At 38.8% G+C, this 20,721-nt stretch overlaps 1 protein-coding gene across 1 annotated transcript in view; it reads left to right on the top strand.

Moving 5' to 3' along the window:
• Window positions 1-20,721, top strand: part of LOC141517401 (heat shock 70 kDa protein 4L-like) — a 60,522-nt gene that overhangs the window by 30,741 nt on the left and 9,060 nt on the right. Inside the window, 7 exon segments of the mRNA XM_074228373.1 lie at window positions 2,044-2,150; window positions 7,174-7,307; window positions 10,061-10,260; window positions 15,985-16,080; window positions 16,896-17,033; window positions 19,669-19,794; window positions 20,589-20,696. Of these exon segments, the coding sequence (XP_074084474.1) occupies window positions 2,044-2,150; window positions 7,174-7,307; window positions 10,061-10,260; window positions 15,985-16,080; window positions 16,896-17,033; window positions 19,669-19,794; window positions 20,589-20,696 (909 nt within the window).

The raw sequence follows: 20,721 nt of genomic DNA, 5'->3' as shown, positions 1-20,721 counted from the left end.
TCTGGTTGAGGGAGCCAAGTTCACCATCTGTTCTTCACAATCTGGTTGAATCACCCTGGCTGAACTTACTGGTTTGTAGAATGGGGCAAAGAATGTGTGTACGACTAGTCCCAGGGCCTTGTTCTGAGGAAAGAGCCCAGAGATGAGCATGGAGAGCATCCTTCCTCTACCAGGATGCCGGGTAGTGAAAAACTTCTCCTCAGGGTTTGCTGCTGAGTCTGGGTCCTGTCTGTCTGTGTGTCTTCTGAGGATGGCCCACGCTAGGTGTGGAGCCTTTGGTTGACCACCAGGTTGGCAGGACAGTAGCTCTTAAGGACAGAGATGAGTTCCCCTTTTTGTGTCACCCCTTTGGCCTGTGTACCCCTTCTCAGAAAACATGTATTTTAGTGCATAATTAAAAAACCATGAGATTACAGAGGAAATAAGTGGTGCTAAATAAGTGACCAGAATGTTGTATTTGGTTTGGTTTTTTTTACAGTCCCGGAGTCAGAAGGCCTGGCCTTTGATGGTGGTCATTCAGCATCCATGTTGGCAGTGAAGCGGGGCGCGTTTATGTCTGTGGGGGGCAGTGTGCATCTGTGTGTTTTTGTGTGTGTGATGACTACTCTTTGGAGATAGGAAGTTTAGCTAAAGCACCGACTCCAATCTCCTCCTCCCCCCCCCCCCTTGCTGACAGGTCTTGGTGGACGTGGGGCACATTTCTTAAATTTTCAACAGTTTCCCATGTGGTTAAATCACTGATCTGGATGTGTGCTCCCTCCCTCCCTTCCTCTTCCCCCCCCAAACCCCAAATGTACTGGAGCAATAATCCAGTTGATGAAGCATTTTCAAGATTTACAGATGCTTTCCTCAACAGCTCTTCCACATGAGGTATCATGAGAAATATTCCCATTTTGCAAATAAGTCATTGAAACTCCAAGAGATGAAGATGCTTTTATTTACTCAGAACTTTGCCATGGGTCAGGCCCTGTGCTCAGCCCTGTGAGTTCAAAGAAAGTCATCCAGGTAACTGGAGACCAGGGCTCTGCAAGCCTGGTGGAGGTGCCAAGAGTCCAGGCCATTTCCCTCTCAGGAGCAAGCTCTATATAGGACATTTGAGGTAATAGGGAGAGAGTTTGTACAGAGCATATGGGCTCCTGCAGAAGGTGACATGAGATGGGAAGACAAAGATGGGAGGGGGACCTGAAGGGAAAGGCTAGCCTGCACGAGCTGATGGAAAAGTTTCAGAAAGGAGAAAGTTGGGAGACCCCTGGAGCTCATTAGGGTGGGGACCAGGCTCCTCTAATTACTATCCCCAATGTCAGGTTCACAAATGCATTTCAGTAGAATTCAGGAGCTGAGGATGAGGGGTCATTTTTCAGAGTCCTGCAAGACTGTATTGTGTTTTAAAGCAGCAGAAATGTATTTGACTGCTGTCCCCTTCTTTTGTTGAGAAGTCTTGTGATTGCATCTGCAAAGGACAGGTCTTGGAGCCAAGAAGACCTAGGCTCAAATTCCTACCCGAGAAATTCTCAAGGGATTTAACTTTTTTTTTCTTGTTGTTGTTGTTGTTGTTGTTGTTGTTTTTAGGTTTTTTGGCAAGGCAAATGGGGTTAAGTGGCTTGCTCAAGGCCACACAGCTAGGTAATTATTAAGTGTCTGAGGCCGGATTTGAACCCAGGTACTCCTGACTCCAGGGCCGGTGCTTTATCCACTGCGCCACCTAGCCGCCCTGATTTAACTGTTTATTAAGCTCTCTGAGCCTCTAACTGGAACAGCAAACTTGGGCAAATCCAGGTCTTCCCGCATGCATATAAAATCTTCTATAGAGTTCTGAATCATAGACCATGATCTCCAAAGTCTATGGAGTTGTGGCCTGTACTCCAAAGGTTATAGGCTCAACAAATCAGGAAATGGTGTCAAATTATTAGAAGTAGTCTGAAGATATACTTCAGACTTTAGTTACCACACATACTTTATTGAAGCATTTCTTTAAGATAATCATGAAGAATAGTTTTTCCTTGTGTCTTAATACCAATATGCAGATGATCTTTTATTTTTCAGTGTGCGATTCTTTCACCAGCCTTTAAAGTTCGTGAATTCTCTATCACAGATGTTGTTCCCTATTCGATAACATTAAGATGGAAGTCAACTTTTGAGGATGGAACTGGGTAGGTTTTTCTTTAAACTCGTGTTTAGAAACTAGTAAATCAGTTAAATAAATTGATAGCACTGGTAACTTTGAAGGTTTGATTTTTAAATTTTTTTTAATGACTGAACAAGAAAAAAAGCAAAGTGTAGGGTATTAAATCTTATTCTGGTTGTAAGTCTTAACTTTATAAAACAGTGAATTAATCTTTTTTTTATGTGTCTCTTAATAATTAAATAAGTGACATTTGAATTTGAAATGTTTGTTCTCCCTAATAGACTTTCTCCAGGTTTATTCACATTTTAAATAGCAAGTTTTCCTTTGATTCCCAGTAAATTTTGGCGGGGGGGGGGGGGCATTAAAAAAAAAAACCCTAGCTTTTTTGAGCTTCCCTATCAAATGTTACTGTCTTGGGAGAAGTTAGTATCTTATCTGAATGTTTTTACTCTTTCAGTTCTATTATGAGTTAACTTGACTTTTTTGCGTCTTCCATCTGACATACAGAATTCTCTGGTTAATAGAACATTTCTAGGGAAAAGTGCTTTTGAATTTCTATAACTATTTAGAATATAATTCATTTGTTAAGGTCAGCCTTAATATGCCTCTCCCAGTTCTTGCAAAATCCCATCAAGCTTCTTTTATAATGTTATAGGTCACAGGACTCTGGTCTCCAAAGCGTGGAGCCTATGATCTGACGCCACCCTCCAAGGGTCATAGGCTCAACAAATCAGCAAATGGGGAAGTAGAGAGGGGAAGCATGTCTTCAACACAATCAATATCCTGAACCCTCCTCCACTCTATCCAATCCCTCCCTTGTGCATGCCATGGATCTCAGGACCATTGGAACTTCAATTCAGACAGCTGCAGCAGCAGAGCTCCTATTGGGGGAAATGCCCCCAAAGTCAAGCATATCTACTGTCCCCTGGCTATGGATGATGCCCCCACCCCCCCGAGGTCAGGCACTGAACTCTTTGCTATGCAGTACATTGGGAAAGGGGCATGTTCACAGTTGGCAGGATAGAGGGAGGCATTTTTCTGATCTCATTCCCTTGTCTTTATTCTTTCTCCAGTCCACTTTCTAAATCCTCCACATCTTTCCCATGACCCAAGTTGGCAACCTCAGTGTCTTCAGTCCCTCATTCTCACTTCTGTCACTTAACCCTTCTCCAACTCTCCTTTCTGTTCTTGCCCTCGAGGCCACCACAGGACTTGAGGCTCTCATCACCTTAATCACCCTGCTGCCCAAAGCGTTTCCTCAAGCTCAAGGGCTGACCATGTGACTTTGGATTTCCTCTTTGTTTGATCCTTTTTTGGTTTCAATTTTGGTGTCAGTTTAATAATGTATCCAGTTATTAGTAAGCTAGCATTTATGAAGCTCCTGTTTTGTCAGCTGCCCTATCATGGGGGAGACCCACATGGGAACAGTTCAAGAAAAAACATGTAGAATAAGTTGCAGATAATCAACAGAGTACATTACTTATAAAACAGTATATGTCTATAAATTGTAAATAAATAGATGTAATGTTGGAGGCTTGTGCTCAATAAATTAAGTATAGTCAAGACAAACTTCCATATTGCCCATATCCAAAAAACTTTATATCATCGTCTGAACCCTGATTCCAACACCTCTCATGTTTTGTTATGAGACCTTTGGGATTCTGGTTGGTTATTACACTGATTAGATTTCAAAGTTGTTTATCTGTCTTGGTCCTATTCCCTTTTTCAGTTCATACACGTCTTCTCAGGTTTCTCTGAAACTATCCCCTTACATTCTCTTTATAGTAGAGTAGTCTTCGACCATAGTCAGAACCATTACTTGTTCAGCCATGCCTCAAACTGATGGGTATCCTTTCTCTGTTCAGTTCTTGACCACATCAGAGAAAGTTGCTTTCATTTTTTTGGTACATCCTTTGATGTTTTGTGTAGGACTAATCTTTCACTTAATCTACCTTCTCTCTTAATCTGCTTTCTCTTTTCCCTAATGAGTGACATGTATTTATGTTCCAACCAATTAGCATGTCTATGTGCATCCCTACTTAGACCAGTTCAGATGAGAGTTGTCTCCCACTCCATATTCATTGTTTTACCTGGGCATCCTGAAAATGGAAGATAATTTCCCCCAATATTTCTCTCGCATATACTTTTCCCTTACCCCCTACTTCCTCCATTCCTCTTCCCTGAAGATATAACAGAAATAATTCTAAGCCTTTTCTAATTAGAATACCCTCTTTGGACCTGATGATACCATGTACTTTTTCCTTCCAAATTAGAATGTAAGCAGATTCTTCTTATTTAGTCCCTTTCTGTTGTTTACCCTCTTGAAAGACACCCGTGTTTATACCTCAAAGTTCTGGGCTTCATAAGGAATGCTTGAAACCCACCTATTTTTGAAAATTTGTTCTTTTTCCCCTAGAAAAATTATGCTCAGTTTTGCTGAGTTGTTATTTTTGGGTAGACCTAGATCCTTTATCTTCTGGAATGCCGTAATCCAAGAGCTCTTGGAGTGGTTGCTATATTTTGTGTGAACCTTACCAGGGGCTCCTGGTACTTGAATTAATTGAACTCTTTTCTTTCTGGCTGCTTGCAGCATTTTCTCCTTGACCTGGAAATTGTGGATTTTGACTGTGATGTCTCTAGTTTTCTTTTGGACATTTTTTTTTCAGATGATGCCTGGATTTCTACTCTCTTCTCTGCTTCTAAGAGATCTGGACAGTTTTAAGATTTCTTGAAATAGAATAATTAGGCTTTTTTCCCCCCTTAAAATATGGCTTTCAGGTATATAGAAATAACTAAATTCCTTCTTTATGGTTTTCCATTTTGTTATGAGAATGCTTTACATTTTCTTAAACCTATATCAATTTTTTGACTTTGTTTTCATATTTCTTGTTGTCTCTTGGAGTCTTTGGCTTCCATGTTAGGTCCATTTCAGGGATTTTATTATTTGGGCAAGATTTTCCAATATTTTCCTCTATAGCTTGGATTTCAGTGATTAAATACATTTTAAGACCTGCTTCATCTCTTCCAAATTCTAATTTGAGTTTGTGCCCAAATTGTGTCTTTGAAACTTTGCTTGAAAATATTGGGAGTCATTGTCTTCCTTTGAGTATATGTCTTGAATGTCTTTGTCACCATAATGGTTTTCTATGGCAGATTAGTTTTGTTATCTGCTCATTCTTACAGCCTATTTCCTGACCCTAAGACTTGATGTTAGGGGCTGTCATATTTCTGTATGGAAGATATGGACTGGTCTTAAGACTGTAAGACTGCTTGCATGGGCTGTTGAATGTTGTATGATTTCTAGGATCTCTCTCAGGACAGCTTAGGTTGGGAACTTAGGTTTTCAGCACTCCCAGAGTGGGCCAATCCAGGGCAGAGACTGATTGCCACCTCCACCCTACCCCCACCGTCCGAACTCTACAATTGCTGGCCTAGGTTTGAATCTGAAACACTCTGCTGATTCTGAGGGACAGAACTGTAGGCCCCTCTCTGGTCTGGGGTTGCTTTTTCTATAGGCTTCAGACTGGGCTGGAAGTTGGGACAGTGAACACACTGGCTGCTGTGGGCTTCTTGACACTGGTTGCCCTGTCATTTCTGGTGACTGTTCCTTGACTTGGAATAACCACCTGGATCTATAATCAGACTGAATTGACAGATGGCCAATATTCCTGGACCCCACATAGGGCTCGGCCCCTCTGGACTGACCCCTTGTGGATAGAGACCCCCGTAGGCCCTCTTGTCTCCAGACCCTTGGTCTGTCTCCTGGTACCAGCTTGGGTGGGTAATTAACTCTCTGTGATAATTCCCTCTTCTGCCATTCACCTTGCATTTCCAATCAGGATTCTGGGGGGGGGGGGGGTTAGACCTATTGGAAGTTTTTTGCTGCCCATCCCACTGCCCTTTCACCACACCCTCCTTGTCTTGTGTTTCTTGATCTCAGTTATTAAATTATATTGAAAATCTCTAAATATTACAGTCATACAAATAGAGATAGTGAAGCTCCTCCCCTCCCTCCAATGATTATAATCAAGAAGAAATCAACAGAAGAAGATAGAAGTTTGATGAGAAGGTCCACCAAGAAAGGCAGTCTTGATACATTCATGTTAAATTTTAAGGCATTGGGGTTAAGTGGCTTGCCCAAGGCCACGCAGCTAGGTAATAAGTGGCCGGATTTGAACTCAGGTGCTCCTGACTCCAGGACCAGTGCTCTATCCACTATGCCACCTAGCCACCCCGTCCATGCTCTTTGGGGTTTTTTTTTTTTTAGGTTTTTGCAAGGCAAATGGGTTTAAGTGGCTTGCCCAAGGCCACACAGCTAGGTAATTATTAAGTGTCTGAGACCGGATTTGAACCTGGGTAATCCTGACTCCAGAGCCGGTGCTTTATCTACTGCACCACCTAGCCACCCCGAAATTTAACATATTCTTGAATGTAGCACAGGGTGATGGGAATGTTAGCTTTGGAGAGGGGAAGACCTGAATTAGAATCCTCCTTCAGATACTAGATCAGTAACCCTGTCACTTAAGTTTTGCTGTTTCAGCTCTTTTTGTGTAAGATGGAAATAATAAAGGCACCTCCTTCAGCAGACTGTGAGATTAATAGATTTATGTAAAGTGCTTTGCAAACCTCAAGACTCAATGCAAATGCTAATTTGTATATGGAAATATTGATATTTCACTATTATAACATGATACTCATAAAGAAAAAAAATTTTTAAGCTATGAGCCTAACACCTTGGGTACTAGTTATTTGTTTCTGGGCAGGGTGGAAGTGGAGAAAGGGGAGGATTGCTAGGAGTGATATACAGATTTCCTGAAGATACTATTTGTATTTAGGTTTTTCTTCATCATTTATGTGATGAGCATTCTGGAGGAATTAGAGATTATACATTGTGTTATTTAACATTGTCTTTCTATTTTTTATCATTTTAACCAAATGTATTTGCAATAGCTTTACACTTTTATAAAAAGTTTAGAATATAAGGATATAAGTTATGACCATGGGCATCTATCATTTCACCTAAAGAAAAAATACTTTCATTTCTATAGGGAATGTGAAGTGTTCTGTAAGAACCATCCTGCTCCATTCTCAAAAGTTATTACCTTTCACAAGAAGGAACCATTTGAACTAGAAGCGTATTATACCCATCCACATGAAGTGCCTTATCCTGATCCCCGAATTGGTAAGAGAGAATTCAAGAGGATAGTATTTATAAGAAACATAAAATTTCTTACGTCATCACTGATAGATTGAGATTGATCTGGGCCAGGGTGGGAAACCTTGGGGGGGGGGTAACTTATATCCTTCCTTCCTTGAGGAAGATTCCGTTCCATGTCCATTTTTTTATTGAAGATAACTTATGTTTTGGTGTCCCTTTTATTTGAGTGTGTTCCTTTCTTTCCTCTTTCTGCCCAAACCAATCCATGCCATAGAGAATGAAAAAAGGGATGAAGAGTTCAATAAAACTTAACCCTTTTGGGGAGGGGGGCAGGGAGTGGAGAGTCTGACAGTGAATGGAAAGTTCCATTGAATCTCCCCTTTCAAACTGAGATACTGATTTCTTAGAGTTTAGTGAGCATTTTTTGTTTGCTGTTTTGGAGACAGCAGATAATATTTGTATATAAAATGTGTTGGGTTAGGTTATCTGAATCCCTTTGTGAGTTTTTAATTTTTATTTGAGCCTATTTAAATAACCTCAGTTTAAGAAACCATTCAGCTAAAATGTAGTTGAGGTTCTGCAGTCAGGTAGTTATATATTACTTGTTTTACCTGAGAGCAGAATTTGCTTTCTTATAATTTAAGTATCTTTAACATTCTTCCCCTCCCCCCCATGTCAACTTTGTGATTAGCAGCAACTGGGGTAAGTGTTATTTGATTAATATAAAAATAGTTACCTGTAGGTAATGTTAGTGAGTTTAAGAGCCTATACCCATATTTTTCAGCTATGCCCTTCTGTGACTTAAAAAAAAAAAAGAATTACAGTATGACTTGAAAGATAGCATTTACAAGAATGATATTCTTGATGGGTTTTTTATTATGTAAATTTCAGAGGAGTTTAAAATAAGATTTTTAAAATAGCATTTTACAACATATACCAAGGTAAATTCCACAGAGATACAGTCTAAATATTAAAAAGTCACAATAAAGGAGGAGGAGGAATTAAAGGTTATATCTTTTAAAGTTGGAATTCTACTCAAATAAAATATAGATAGAATTAGAAGAAAACATGTAGGTTGAGAAAAAACTATTTGAATTTAGTATTTCTGATAAAGTAAGACATTTGATAATTGACACAAAATATGCCCTTTAGACAAAGGATATTTAGGAAATTTTCCAAAGAAAATATACACTCTTATCAATAACCACTTGAAAAGATGTTTTAAATTGCTAATAAACAGAGAAATGTAGTTTTTAGTCATTATCTCAAGTCCAGGTTGCTAATAATTGATAATCTGCTATTGGTGAGACTTTGAATTGGTTCAGCAGTTCTGCAGACTGATTAAGAATCATTGCACCAAAGTTGTTTGTGCCCAGAGCTATAAATTGTTTGATGCCAAGATTCCAACATGGGAACTGTGTCCCAAGGAGGTTACTAATACAAGAAGAAATTTGTGTGCAAACATTATCATAGCATTATTATTTTAAGGACAAAACTGGAGACACAATGTGCCCTTAAAACATGGTACATAGGGTAGCTAGGTGGCGCAGTGAATAGAACACCAGCCTTGGAGTCAGGAGTACCTGGGTTCAAATCCGACCTCAGACACTTAATAATTACCTAGCCGTGTGGCCTTGGGCAAGCCACTTAGCCCCATTGCCTTGAAAAATCTAAAAAACAAAAAAAACAAAAAAATGGTACATGAATGTCAAGAGAATTATTGTGCCCCCCCCCCAAAAAAAAATGGTGACTTGATATAAAGAGTTCAGAGAACCATGGAAAATCAAGGAGAGGATCTGAGTGAAGAAAGTAGAGGCAGAGAAAAATACACACTCGGAACAATGCAAAAAAAAGTCAGTGTGTAAAAAACACAATTCTGATCAAATACCGTTTTATTGTTGTAAACATATGGACAGAGTGAAAGTCACAATAACCTTTTCTATAAAATTATCAGCTGTTTTAAGGAGGTTTGTTTTGGTATATAGGAGATACTGGATTGAGTCAAAGAAAAATATAAATGAATTTCCAAGAGAAAGCAAGAAGTATACTAAAAATCATCTCAAATGCTGTTATAATGCTCTTCAGTTAAGAGAATTCAATAAAAACCTTAGTGGAGAATTAATATATTTACAAATTAATACTAATAGATTTACAAATCTAATGACCAAGTGATATCTAAAATATGCTCATTGCTTGCTGCTTTGAAATAATGTTATCTTAAATTATGCCACAAAATATAATGGAAAAATCCTTGAGTTTTTGTTAGTACTTTGAATTGAAAGCTTATAGGTAGAAAGTTTTAAAGGAGCAAAATGAGAAATGTTTTTTCCCCTTAAAAAGGAGGGTTTGGAACCTGACTTTTAAGACCAACCAAAGCCTTTTTCTAACTGATTTGGCAAGCTAGGATGTAGTCTATAATCCCATTCTAATTTTAAATGAGTGAAAAATGGATGAATTTAAATATGGAAAACAGGGTTGTCTCTATAGGGTTAGTGATTAATTCATTTAAACCAGCCATCTGTAATGTTAAGTAGTGATGTTAAGATTTGGGCATGACTTTCTCTTGATTTTTTTTTTTCATGCCTTACAGTGACAGTTGTAGAATCTGTAAGCCTTTGGGGGATACCAGGATTGTGATATTTACCATCTTCAAGGCATTGTTTTTGAATAATAATAATAACTCAGACTATGTTGTATTGATTGCAGAGTCATCCTAAGACATGCTAGAATTTTAAACACATTATGACCAAAACTTTATAACCTTCTTTTCCCTGAAGGGAACTTCACTATTCAGAATGTTTTTCCCCAGTCTGATGGTGACAGTTCCAAAGTGAAGGTTAAAGTACGTGTTAATATCCATGGTATCTTCAGTGTGGCTAGTGCATCGGTAATTGAGAAGCAAAGTTTGGAAGGGGATCACAGTGATATACCTATGGAAACAGAGTCATCATTTAAGAATGAAGGCAAAGATGAGATGGTATGTAAAAATGCCCTTTCAACACTCCTATATTAGACAATATTTCTAGTATCATAGTAATAAACAATACTTCAGTATTTAAAAGCAACCTATTTGAGATAACATTATTTGGAGTCTGAATTTTGAAGTATTGAGCTGAAAGTTTGCAGAATTTCTCTGCTTAAAAAAAAATCAACAGGACAATATCAGAGAAGCAATGCATTTAAATCTCTTTTCTTCAAAATTTTAAGACTTTTTAAAAAGTTTTCTCTTTTAAAGTTCTAGACTGTTCATCCTACATCCCATATAGTTAGCATAACTGGTTTTTTTCTTCTAAGGACAACAGTGGAAACTATGCACTTCCCCAGGGGTAGTTTTTTTAGCTTCCTTATTAAATGTAGTTCATTCAAAGTTGTTAATGCTGAAGTAAGTAGTTATGTAGAAAGAGTTAGACTAAAATTTGATTTATTCAGATTGTCTAGATGTGTGCTAAACAAATTGGAATGACTTTTGGTATTCCTTGTTTGGAACAATTGTTCTAGCATTGGGTGAGGAGGAATTTGCATTGGGATTTTTTCATAGTACAATTACTATGACGAATGTTGCATTCTTTCCAATTTGTTCTTTTGTATTTCATCTTGAATGTAAATGTTTAGAATGGGCATTCCATCTTAAGGATCCTGTTTTTATTTTGTTATTAATATAAAACCTTTCTAAAAGTGGTCAGTCCATGAAATGTGAGACCTAAAGACAAAAGCATGAGAGGATCTCCAGGTGAGACCCTGAGACTGGAACCCAGGCCTCCCTTTGGGGACATAAGTTGTGCAGAAGGATACCGTTTTTCGCCTTTCCTGGAGGTCACTTAGATGAATGTTAAATGATTTCCTTTATCTGAGTACTTTGGCCTTTTTTTTCCTATTCTGCTTGCACCATAACACTAGACTAGTCATTGGTTTTTAGTAAAAGTTCAGAAGACGGGAAAGCCATTCAGATTAGTGAAAGAGACCTGGTCCGACATTTTGCACAAGGGCATTAGCATTAAATTTACTATATATTTACTTACTGGTAACCTGTTTATATGATGTATTCCTCTTAGGAAATTCATATTATGTATTGCATGAGGTCCCAAGATATGCTAACTTTTTGTTCTGATGAGTAGCTTATGTAATATTAGAAATTGGATTTTTTAATAGAAATTACTTAGTCAGAAATATTTACTTTTAAATATCTGTTTAAAATTAATGATTTTCTTATAGCTACTTGAGATATCTTTGGTTTCCTTTTTTAAAAGACAAAAATCTGAGACTTCAGCTTGAGATAGACACCAAAAATGAGTAATTAGATTTGAGTAGCATCTTTTAAAATGTACCTATAATTATACTGTTACAAAAAGGAAATTAAGTTGTATTTACTTTTGTACTATTTAAATTCTCCATGATCATTTTAGCAAAATGAAGCCTGTTAAATTTTGATGAAAAATAATACCTTAATTATAACTGACTTGGAATCCATGGAAAGCAGCCTAGTCCTGTCACCTTAGAAAAGATAGAGACAGAGCCCCCGTGTCTGAGCAGTCTAAGGCCATTAGAGAGAGTCTGAGTTCTTGTATCCAGAGCTAGTGATGATAGTCCAGGGAGTTGGGTAATGTGCCTGCACTGGGGGTGGGCCAGCCTGGGTCACTGATAATAAGAGAGACTCCAATGTACTTGTACAGGGGGAGAGAACAAGAATTCTCTTTTCCATAGTTTTCGTTTTGGGGTTTTCTATTTGTTTTCATTCTCAAGACTTCCTTTTTATACTTCTCTTCTAGAATGGGAGGTTTCTATTTAAATTTATATTTTATTGGGGCGGGGAGCAGTTTTAAGACAGGTATACAACAACATGATAGAATATTAGCTCCATCTACCTATTTTTCAAATTAACTTTACCCTGCCCACGTGCTAGATGTTCTCTCTGCACTGTGGTGTTCCATGATTTAGACATGTAATTTGGGGGGAAAAGAAGACAAGTGAGTTGGTTGGTCCTGAAGGAGTTGTAGAGCAACAGAGTCATGTTGGCACTGCCACAGCACAGTGAGAAAAAGCCTCACATGATGAGAATTTGATATCCAGCCCTCTCTTTTCCTTAGTTTTGTGGAAATATTCATGTTTGCCTAGTATGTCCTTTAAAAAGAAAAGGAGGGGGGCGGCTAGGTGGCGTAGTGGATAAAGCACCGGCCTTGGAGTCAGGAGTACCTGGGTTCAAATCCGGTCTCAAACACTTAATAATTACCTAGCTGTGTGGCCTTGGGCAAGCCACTTAACCCCATTTGCCTTGCAAAAAGACTAAAAAAAAAAGAAAAGAAAAGGAGGGTACACACAGCCACCTGAAACAGTTGTAGGTAGGCCTCCAGAGGGACCTGGCATATTATTTAGCCTTTAATAATGTTCAGGTATCTTGCCTGTGAACACCAGTCCCCCCCTGCATTCTCCTGCCCTGATGCCCCCCAGGTGGAAGCACAAGGTAGCCAGGTTTGTCCATGTGACATTGAAAAGGAGAATGGCCACTTACCTGAGGTGATGTGCATCTGGCACCCCACACTGTCCCCTGCCCTAGATTTCCTTTCTGTTGTGTGTTGCTGATCTGGGCAGGACCTTCTACTTCCACACTTGGCCTCTTGACTGCCACCTTCTGCAGGACCGATCCATGCGGATCTTGGTGATCCATGGTGGTCCGCAGGCTTTCTTCCCAGTTAGGCTGGGAGCTCCTGGAGGGCAGGGCTGTTGGTGCCTTCTCTTTGTATCCTTAGGGCTTAGCCCAGAGTCTGGAACATGATTAATGCTGAGTAAAGGCTTAGGCTTAGGCTTGGGCTTGGTTGGACTGGACTTATCAAGTGTTGCTGGCTTCCTCCATCCTAGGTTAGGTCAATTTCTGCCTCTGTGGTCTGAAAAAGCATTGTTTTTATCTGGCATTGCTATTAAAGGAAAGTTGAGTGACCTCTCTTGCATAAAGCCTTGTGAAGAAATAGGAAAATGGAATAACTCCCTGCCTTCGAGGACCTGTATAAGTTTCTACATGAAAAGAATATCTAAGGAGAGACTTAGTATAAAAGCAAATGAATGAAATTTTATGTAATGAATAAAATATATGCCAAGGTGAAAGGCAGCTAGGTATATACAATGGATAGCGCACTAGACCAGGAGTCGGGAAGACCTGATTTCAAATAAGACCTTAGATACAACTTAGCCAAGTGACTCTGGGTTAGTTATTTAACCTCTGTTTTTGCCTCCCTTCTTCAATTCTAAGATGAAGGTAATAATACCTACCTCCAGGGACGGTTATGAGGATCCAGTGAGGAAAGCAAGAATGCCTGGCGCATATGGAAGTGGTACTAGCCATCATCTTGAATGAGTCTTCATGATGACGTGTCTAGAATACATTCTAAAGGGATTGGTTGTCAAGGAGCTTCCTAAGGATAGCATTGGAGATCGTCCTATTTCATGTATCCCTGGTGGCTTCTAGAGAGAGTACAGAGGAAGGATGGCAACAACTTTTGGAATAGAAGTGATACAGCAAAACAAACAAATACAAATATTAAAAATGTAAGGAGTGTTGAATTGATTTAAATTCAAGATGAAGTACAAATATACACCAAGGTCATCTTTGTTTATTATTTTTCATTTTCGTCATAATAACTTGTATGTGGCATAAAATTCCAAAGACAAGTCAATAAATGAGTTGCTGTTGGATTTTCCTTGACAAGAGTAGATGACTTACATCATAAAGTAATGAGCTTAGAGGCGATTTGAATTCTGATGAGAGTTAGAAAGGTTCCTTCGAGCAGAAAGTGGTCACCTTTGACAAGAACATTGATAATCATGAAATAATATGGAAGGTCAAGCAGTTCTTTATTTAGCAGGCAAAGGAAGGTGGATTCAATAAGGAACCATTAGAAGAGATGAGCTGCATGACATGGTCCAATAAGGTAAGGGAGGTTAGTCTGGAAGTGGTATGGGAAATGGGTTAGTAGAGAAACTGAAGGAGGAAGGTCTGTGAGATACTCAGGCAAGGGGCAGTGGTGGCTATGACCAGGGGGTTGGCAGAGTGTATGTATTGGGTGTAGGTAAGATGACTTGGTGACAGAAGAGATGTTGAGAGATTAGGAAGAGTCCAGGGTAATTCTACTGCATTGCTTGTGGTGGGTAGATGAGATCAAAATTGTAATCCCTTTGAGAAAAAGAGTGATGTGTGGGAGTGATTGAGATGTCAAAGATGTGGCTTGAACAGTAGAGGGTGATGTCTCTAAAGCCAAGGAAGAAGAAGGAAACTTGAGAGACCAGGATGTGTCAATCAGGTTTAATTAGGCTAAAAATTGAGAAAAGCTGCTGATTTTGGCAGAGAAAAGCTTAAAGACAATAGCTGCACTAGAATCAGACTGCAAACCACCAAGGAGAGAGTGGCTTTGGGGTTGAGAACAGGGCATGGAGGTGACAACTGGCAGGTACCATGACTAAAGGGGAATATAGATGCACACAAGAGAAAACCATTTGGGAACCAAAATTTGTCATGAAAATCTGAATTTGGGGCGGCTAGGTGACACATTTAAGCCCCCGTTGCCTTGTCAAAAAAAAAAAACATGAATTCTTGAAATTTTAATTTTACTGGATTTTTATGACTTTGATAGAATTTATACTGAGTAGAGAACTCACCTCTCAATTCATAGATGAAGAAACCAAGGCCTTAAAGGGTTATAGCACCCTCCTAAGGTCTTCAAAGCTGGTTAGTGATTAAATTGGTTTCTAATCTATCTGATTTTCTAATCAACCAGCTCTTTGTTTCCATTATACCATAATGACTGAAGTCCCGTGACTTTTTGATAACTGTAGTGTCATTTAAGCCCCCCACACACACACACACACAGAAACTGAAATTTGTGACAAAGATTATCTCTAGAATAAATAGCCTCATCTGATGTGAAATGTTGGAAGCAGTTGTCACAGTCAATTTTCTGTTAATAAAACTGAAGTGCTTCATTTGAGACACTTAATAATTTGAAATTCTTGTACAGTCTTTTGAAATTCTTGTATAGTCTGTTGTCAATGACAAGGGCTGTAGCATTAGGACTTGGGTTTCTAAGTCAAGCAGTCATGGTATTTTTCTTCTTAAATTTGAGTGTATAGAGAATAGCCAAAAATACTTTTATAACCAATGTGGCTACCTATTCTGCACTTTTCATGTATTTAATTATTCTCCTTAATTTAATTTTTTCCCCCTTTACAACTATTCCTTTTTCCCAAGGATAATAGTAAAGTAGACACCACGTCAGTGGAGAAAAACTTCTGTTGATATTGGCCCCACTCTATTTGGGTGACAATGGGACTTGCTGAAAGTACCCATTTTCCATACTGCCTATTTCTGAGTGAAGAGTGGTGGTGCCTGCCAGTATTTTACTTTTCTTGGTATATGGTGGCTTGGAAATTTGGCTCTTGGACAGCTTTTTATTTTTATCTTTATGAAGTTCTTAAATGATTCAAGTGAATGGGTCACCAAGTCATTGCAACAGTGTAGTTAGGCTCTGTCATTTGCTTCTGTCTCCTTAAATCTTTTACTCTAGCTATAGTTATTCCACAAAATGCATATTAAATAAAGTGTATATAACATCCACCTGACCAATCCTCTGTTGAAGTCTTTTTGAATGTTGCTTTTTAAAAAAAAATTCCCCTTGCAGCAATTTGTACTGTCCATTTTTATATACCTCCTTCCTAGGACAAAATGCAGGTTGACCAAGAAGAGGGCCATCAGAGAGGCCATGCTGAGCATACCCCAGAAGAAGAAATTGATCACACGGGTGCCAAGGCAAAGGTTTGTCTTTCCTTTTTTACTATCTATATATGGTACAGTGAACATTGAAACTTCAAACCATTAATTTACTTACTTGTTATGCTACTTGGGTTTTTTCCAACTAAGTTGAGACAATTGAGGTTTTTGCAAATCATAACCACTTATTTTAATAAGAATTTTTTTTAAATGAGACAATTTAATTAAAATTTTCTAGAGTAATGCTCTTTCAGCTATGATTAAAGAAAAGGAAGTCAAATCATTTTGTAATTATATACCGTCTTTGGTTTTAGAGACAGTTAAAAGTAAAATTCTGCAGCATAAAATGGAAGTCCCTGTTGCAATGTAAAATTTGGGTATACTTAACCAAAATATTTCTTACGTGTATTTTTGTTTTTATTATTTGAATAGCATGTAATCTACGTAGTTTATACAATAGTGTCAAGTGTTGGGAATTTGGGGGAGAGACAGGGGATTGCTGCAAGCTTATGATTTCTTTGACATGGGGAGCTCCCCATAAGGAACTTTTTTTTTTACCAGACTGATTTTTGAGACCTGCTCTGTAACTTGGGAGTTAATAAAGTCAACTGAAGGAGGGAGAGAGGGAAGAATGTTGTTTGCTGGTGTGTTTCCATTTGACCTGGATATAAAGAGAAATCAGTGCCTTAAAAGAGAGGCTGTGGTAGTATTGAGAGTCCTGGAAGTGATGTGGTGTAAAGTCTGTCTACTCTTCAGTGGAGTGTGCTCTCCTTTGGGGTTATTCCTCTGTTTAAATGTGAATGACTCAATCATGTCTTCTCCTATGCCATTGTTCCCCCCCCTCCCCCCCCCCCCCCCAGCCAGTGCCTTCAGACAGGCAGGAACGAGCCAATCAGAACGTGAAGAAAGGAAAAGTCAAGAGCATTGACCTGCCCATCCAGAGCAGCCTATACCGACAGCTGGGCCAGGATCTCATCAACAGCTACATAGAAAATGAGGTGGGCCCCATGGGGTAGGGGAGGGGAGTTGTTGGGGTTCTCAATGGAACCTCAACTCAGGATATATATAAAAATGTTCAACATAAGAGTAACTGTTAAATTTTGAACAGAATACCTTAATTTCCATTTCTTAGAAAAATTTAGCTAATATTATGGACTCTATACAGTAAATATTTATTTTAGTTATTTTCAAGGTCCTTGAGTTATCAAATATTTACTAAACTTATACCATGTGCCAGGCCTGGGGATACAAATGCAAAACAAGACTGTCCTTGCCTTCAAGGAGCTTATGATTTTTTTATTTTTTTATTTTTTAGGTTTTTGCAAGGCAAATGGGGTTAAGTGGCTTGCCCAAGGCCACACAGCTAGGTAATTATTAAGTGTTTGAGACCAGATTTGAACCCAGGTACTCCTGACTCCAGGGCCGGTGCTTTATCCACTACGCCACCTAGCCACCCCAAGAAGCTTATGATTTAATGGGAAAAACATAACCCCCGATGTAAGATATTGAGCTAGGAAAGGAAATGATCCTTTGATAACAGTTGACAGAGGGCAAGTGAAGTAACCATCAGTCTCTGGGACTTGGGGAGGAAGTGGGGCTTGGAAGAACCCAGATCGATATTGGAGCAGGGTTGGGTTGTCACCTCAGAAGGCCTTGGTCCTCCAGGGTCATGCTTGCCCATAGCCTTTCCCTCCCTTCCCCCTTTGGGTAGAGAGCCAGGGGAGTCACTGGCCACACAAGTAGGGAAATCAGACTGTGGGGTGCCTCAGATTTGACTTCTGAATGTGTTGTCTCCTAGAAACACTACTGTACAGTGGGGAAAGAGCCTGAAATGGGATCCTCACTACCTCTTAGAGTGGGCATGTGTGACCTGTATAATGTTGAGGGATAGAGAAGAGGACCTGGGATGTCAGTGGGAAAGGGAACTATCAGGGCTTCATGACTTTCAGAGACCCCTTGCAATTCAAGTCCATGTATGATTCTATGAAATTCCCTCCCCAAATATAGTTTTGCACCTTGGGAAAGAGTCATGAAGTCACTAAGAGGTTCTGAAATTTGCCTGGGATCCTCTACCCAGTCTGCATCAGAGGGAGCACTTGAACTCAGGTCTCCTATAGACTGTTCAAGCTAGCTAACTATATTTGTTTGATATATCAGAAGCATTGAGCTGAAAATGCAGTGACCTAAGAAGCTTCTGATATGGCTAATGTGGGAATTAGTTTTGCCTGGACTATCTTTGTAAATATGCTTTAAGGGATTTGTTTTTCAGGTTTGTTTGTTTTTTTATTTAAGGCAGTGGGGATAAGTGACTTGTCTACGGTAACACAGCTAGGTAATTATTTAAGTATCTGACTTTGGATTTGAACTCAGGTCCTCTTAACTCCAGGCTGGTGCTCTATCCACTGCACCACCTAGCTGCCCCCTCAAGATTTGTTTTTAATTGGGTATATATTTTGTCCTATTTGCAAATGTTAATCCAGTATTTGTTAAGTGCCTGTTTATATGCCAGCACTGCTAAGTACTGCAGTAGTCAATAAAAAGAAAGCCAATCCCTTTGTAAAAGTAGGGATGCTGATGCATTGTTGGTAGAGCTATAAACTGGCTCAGCCATTCTGAACTCTGCCCAAAGGACATTCTCACTGTGCTTTTGATCCAGCCCATGGCTGAATCTTGAAAAGGACCTTTAGGACAAACAGAGGGACAGTAACTCTCTTTGTAGAGGCAAAGATTGTGGAAATTAAGGGGAATCTGAGCTGAATAAATTGTGGTATGTGATTGTTATGGAATGACTATTGGGCTACACGAAATGATGAACAAAATACTTTGAGAAATGCCTGGGAAGATTTCTGTGAACTCTGATACAAAATCAGAAGTAAGCAGAACCAGTAGAGCATATTGTATACCACAACAGCAAGGATGATCAGCTATGAAAAACTTGAGAAGTTATGTAATGATCTACAAGAATTCCAGAGGACTTAGGATGAACAATGTTATCCACCTTCAGAGTGAAAATTCTGGGGGGCAGATTGAAGTATTGATTTTTTTCACTCTATGTTACTCTGCCCCTCTGGCTGGCTGTCTGTCTTTCTGTCTCTCTTTTTCTCTTTTTTAAAAGAAAGATAGTCCCTGTCCTCAAGGAGCTTACAATCTAAAATCTATTATTGTCACTTAAACACAAAGGAGAGAGAGAGAGAGAGAGAGAGAGAGAGAGAGAGAGAGCGCACACATGAGCGCACTTAGTAGCTTTCCAAAAGAATTAACTAGGATGGGACTTTTCCCTAGAGCATAGAATTTATATGCACTTTCATTAGCAAGAACAGATTAGTTAAAATATGAAGTTTTTGGCTTTTTTTTAATCATTTTTCACCTTTCTTTTGTAATAAGATTTTGACAAATAATTTATACTTCAGTTTTCATATTTTAGTTCTTGTTGACTGAATGATTATTTTTATTAAAAAAAATGTGTTCACAAAATCTTGTCTGCCTGGGTCTTTTCTTTGTTTTTAGGGAGTGAAAGGAGATTAGTAGTCCAGGCAAGTTTTCAATTTTGTTTTTAAAGAATATTTATATTTTGTTAAATGAGTACTGCAATAGAGCTTTTGTTCGTAACAAACTGAATTTTTTTTTAACTAGGGAAAGATGATCATGCAAGACAAATTAGAGAAAGAAAGAAATGATGCCAAGAATGCTGTTGAAGAGTATGTTTATGACTTCAGAGACAAGCTATGCAATGTCTATGAAAAATTCGTCACTGTGGAAGTAAGAGTGCAGCTTTTTTAAGTTTTTCTCTTTTTTTGACTATTTTAAAGTTTAAGTTTCTAAAAATAGATAATATGTAAACCAATCACTTGGCCAAAAAACTTTGATTACCTTCATATTTAAATTAAGATTCCAAATACAAATTATTGGGGGATTGGGGGGAGGGGGGAGGTAGGTAGGCTACTTCTGTGGTCTGGGTTGCAAGCTCCAGGCTCTTGAGTTTGAGTTGTGGGCCTTTCCAGGAGAGAACAGTAAATTTTATACTAGGATAAGGACCTTCAGACTCAGTGAGGCTAGCTAGCCAACTAGTTTGGTACAGCTCTATAGAGTTCACATGATTAGAAGGAGAAACCCAAAGACAGAATCCTTGGAGTCCAGGGGGGAGATAGAATTAAGAGTTTGGGAGATCAGAAATAGCTAGGCTTTCCTTTAAGGTTAAGTATACTAAATTGCATTTGAGAAGGTACATGGATTCCTTCTTCTCCCCAAACCTTGCTGCAGCTAGAACCTATCTATAAGTATGACAAAAATCACAATTGCCCCATTGCTGCTGACTCCCATAGCGATGAACCCATTTTCTTAACAGAGGAGATACGCCCGCAATTGCCTTGAACTCCCCCCACACACACACACACACACAAAAAGACCAGTGGAGTGATACTAAAGCATCATTTTAAAAACCTTGGAAAATGACAATTATAAACTACTTATATATGATTTATGGGTGGTAGTAAAAATTGCGGAGGAATTTCCATGGAAATTTTTTCAGTGTTTTTCCTTAAATTTGGACCTAGGATTCAAATAAACTGTCTTCAATGTTGGAAGATACTGAAAATTGGCTTTATGAAGATGGAGAAGATCAACCAAAACATATTTATGTGGATAAACTTCATGAATTAAAGGTAATGCTACTTTCAGGCCACAAAT

Source organism: Macrotis lagotis, chromosome 3 (genome assembly GCF_037893015.1).
Source record: "Macrotis lagotis isolate mMagLag1 chromosome 3, bilby.v1.9.chrom.fasta, whole genome shotgun sequence".
In the NCBI taxonomy this organism is placed as follows: domain Eukaryota; kingdom Metazoa; phylum Chordata; class Mammalia; order Peramelemorphia; family Peramelidae; genus Macrotis; species Macrotis lagotis.
Note: the sequence above shows the minus strand (reverse complement) of the source record. Positions and strands in the feature narration are given on the sequence as shown.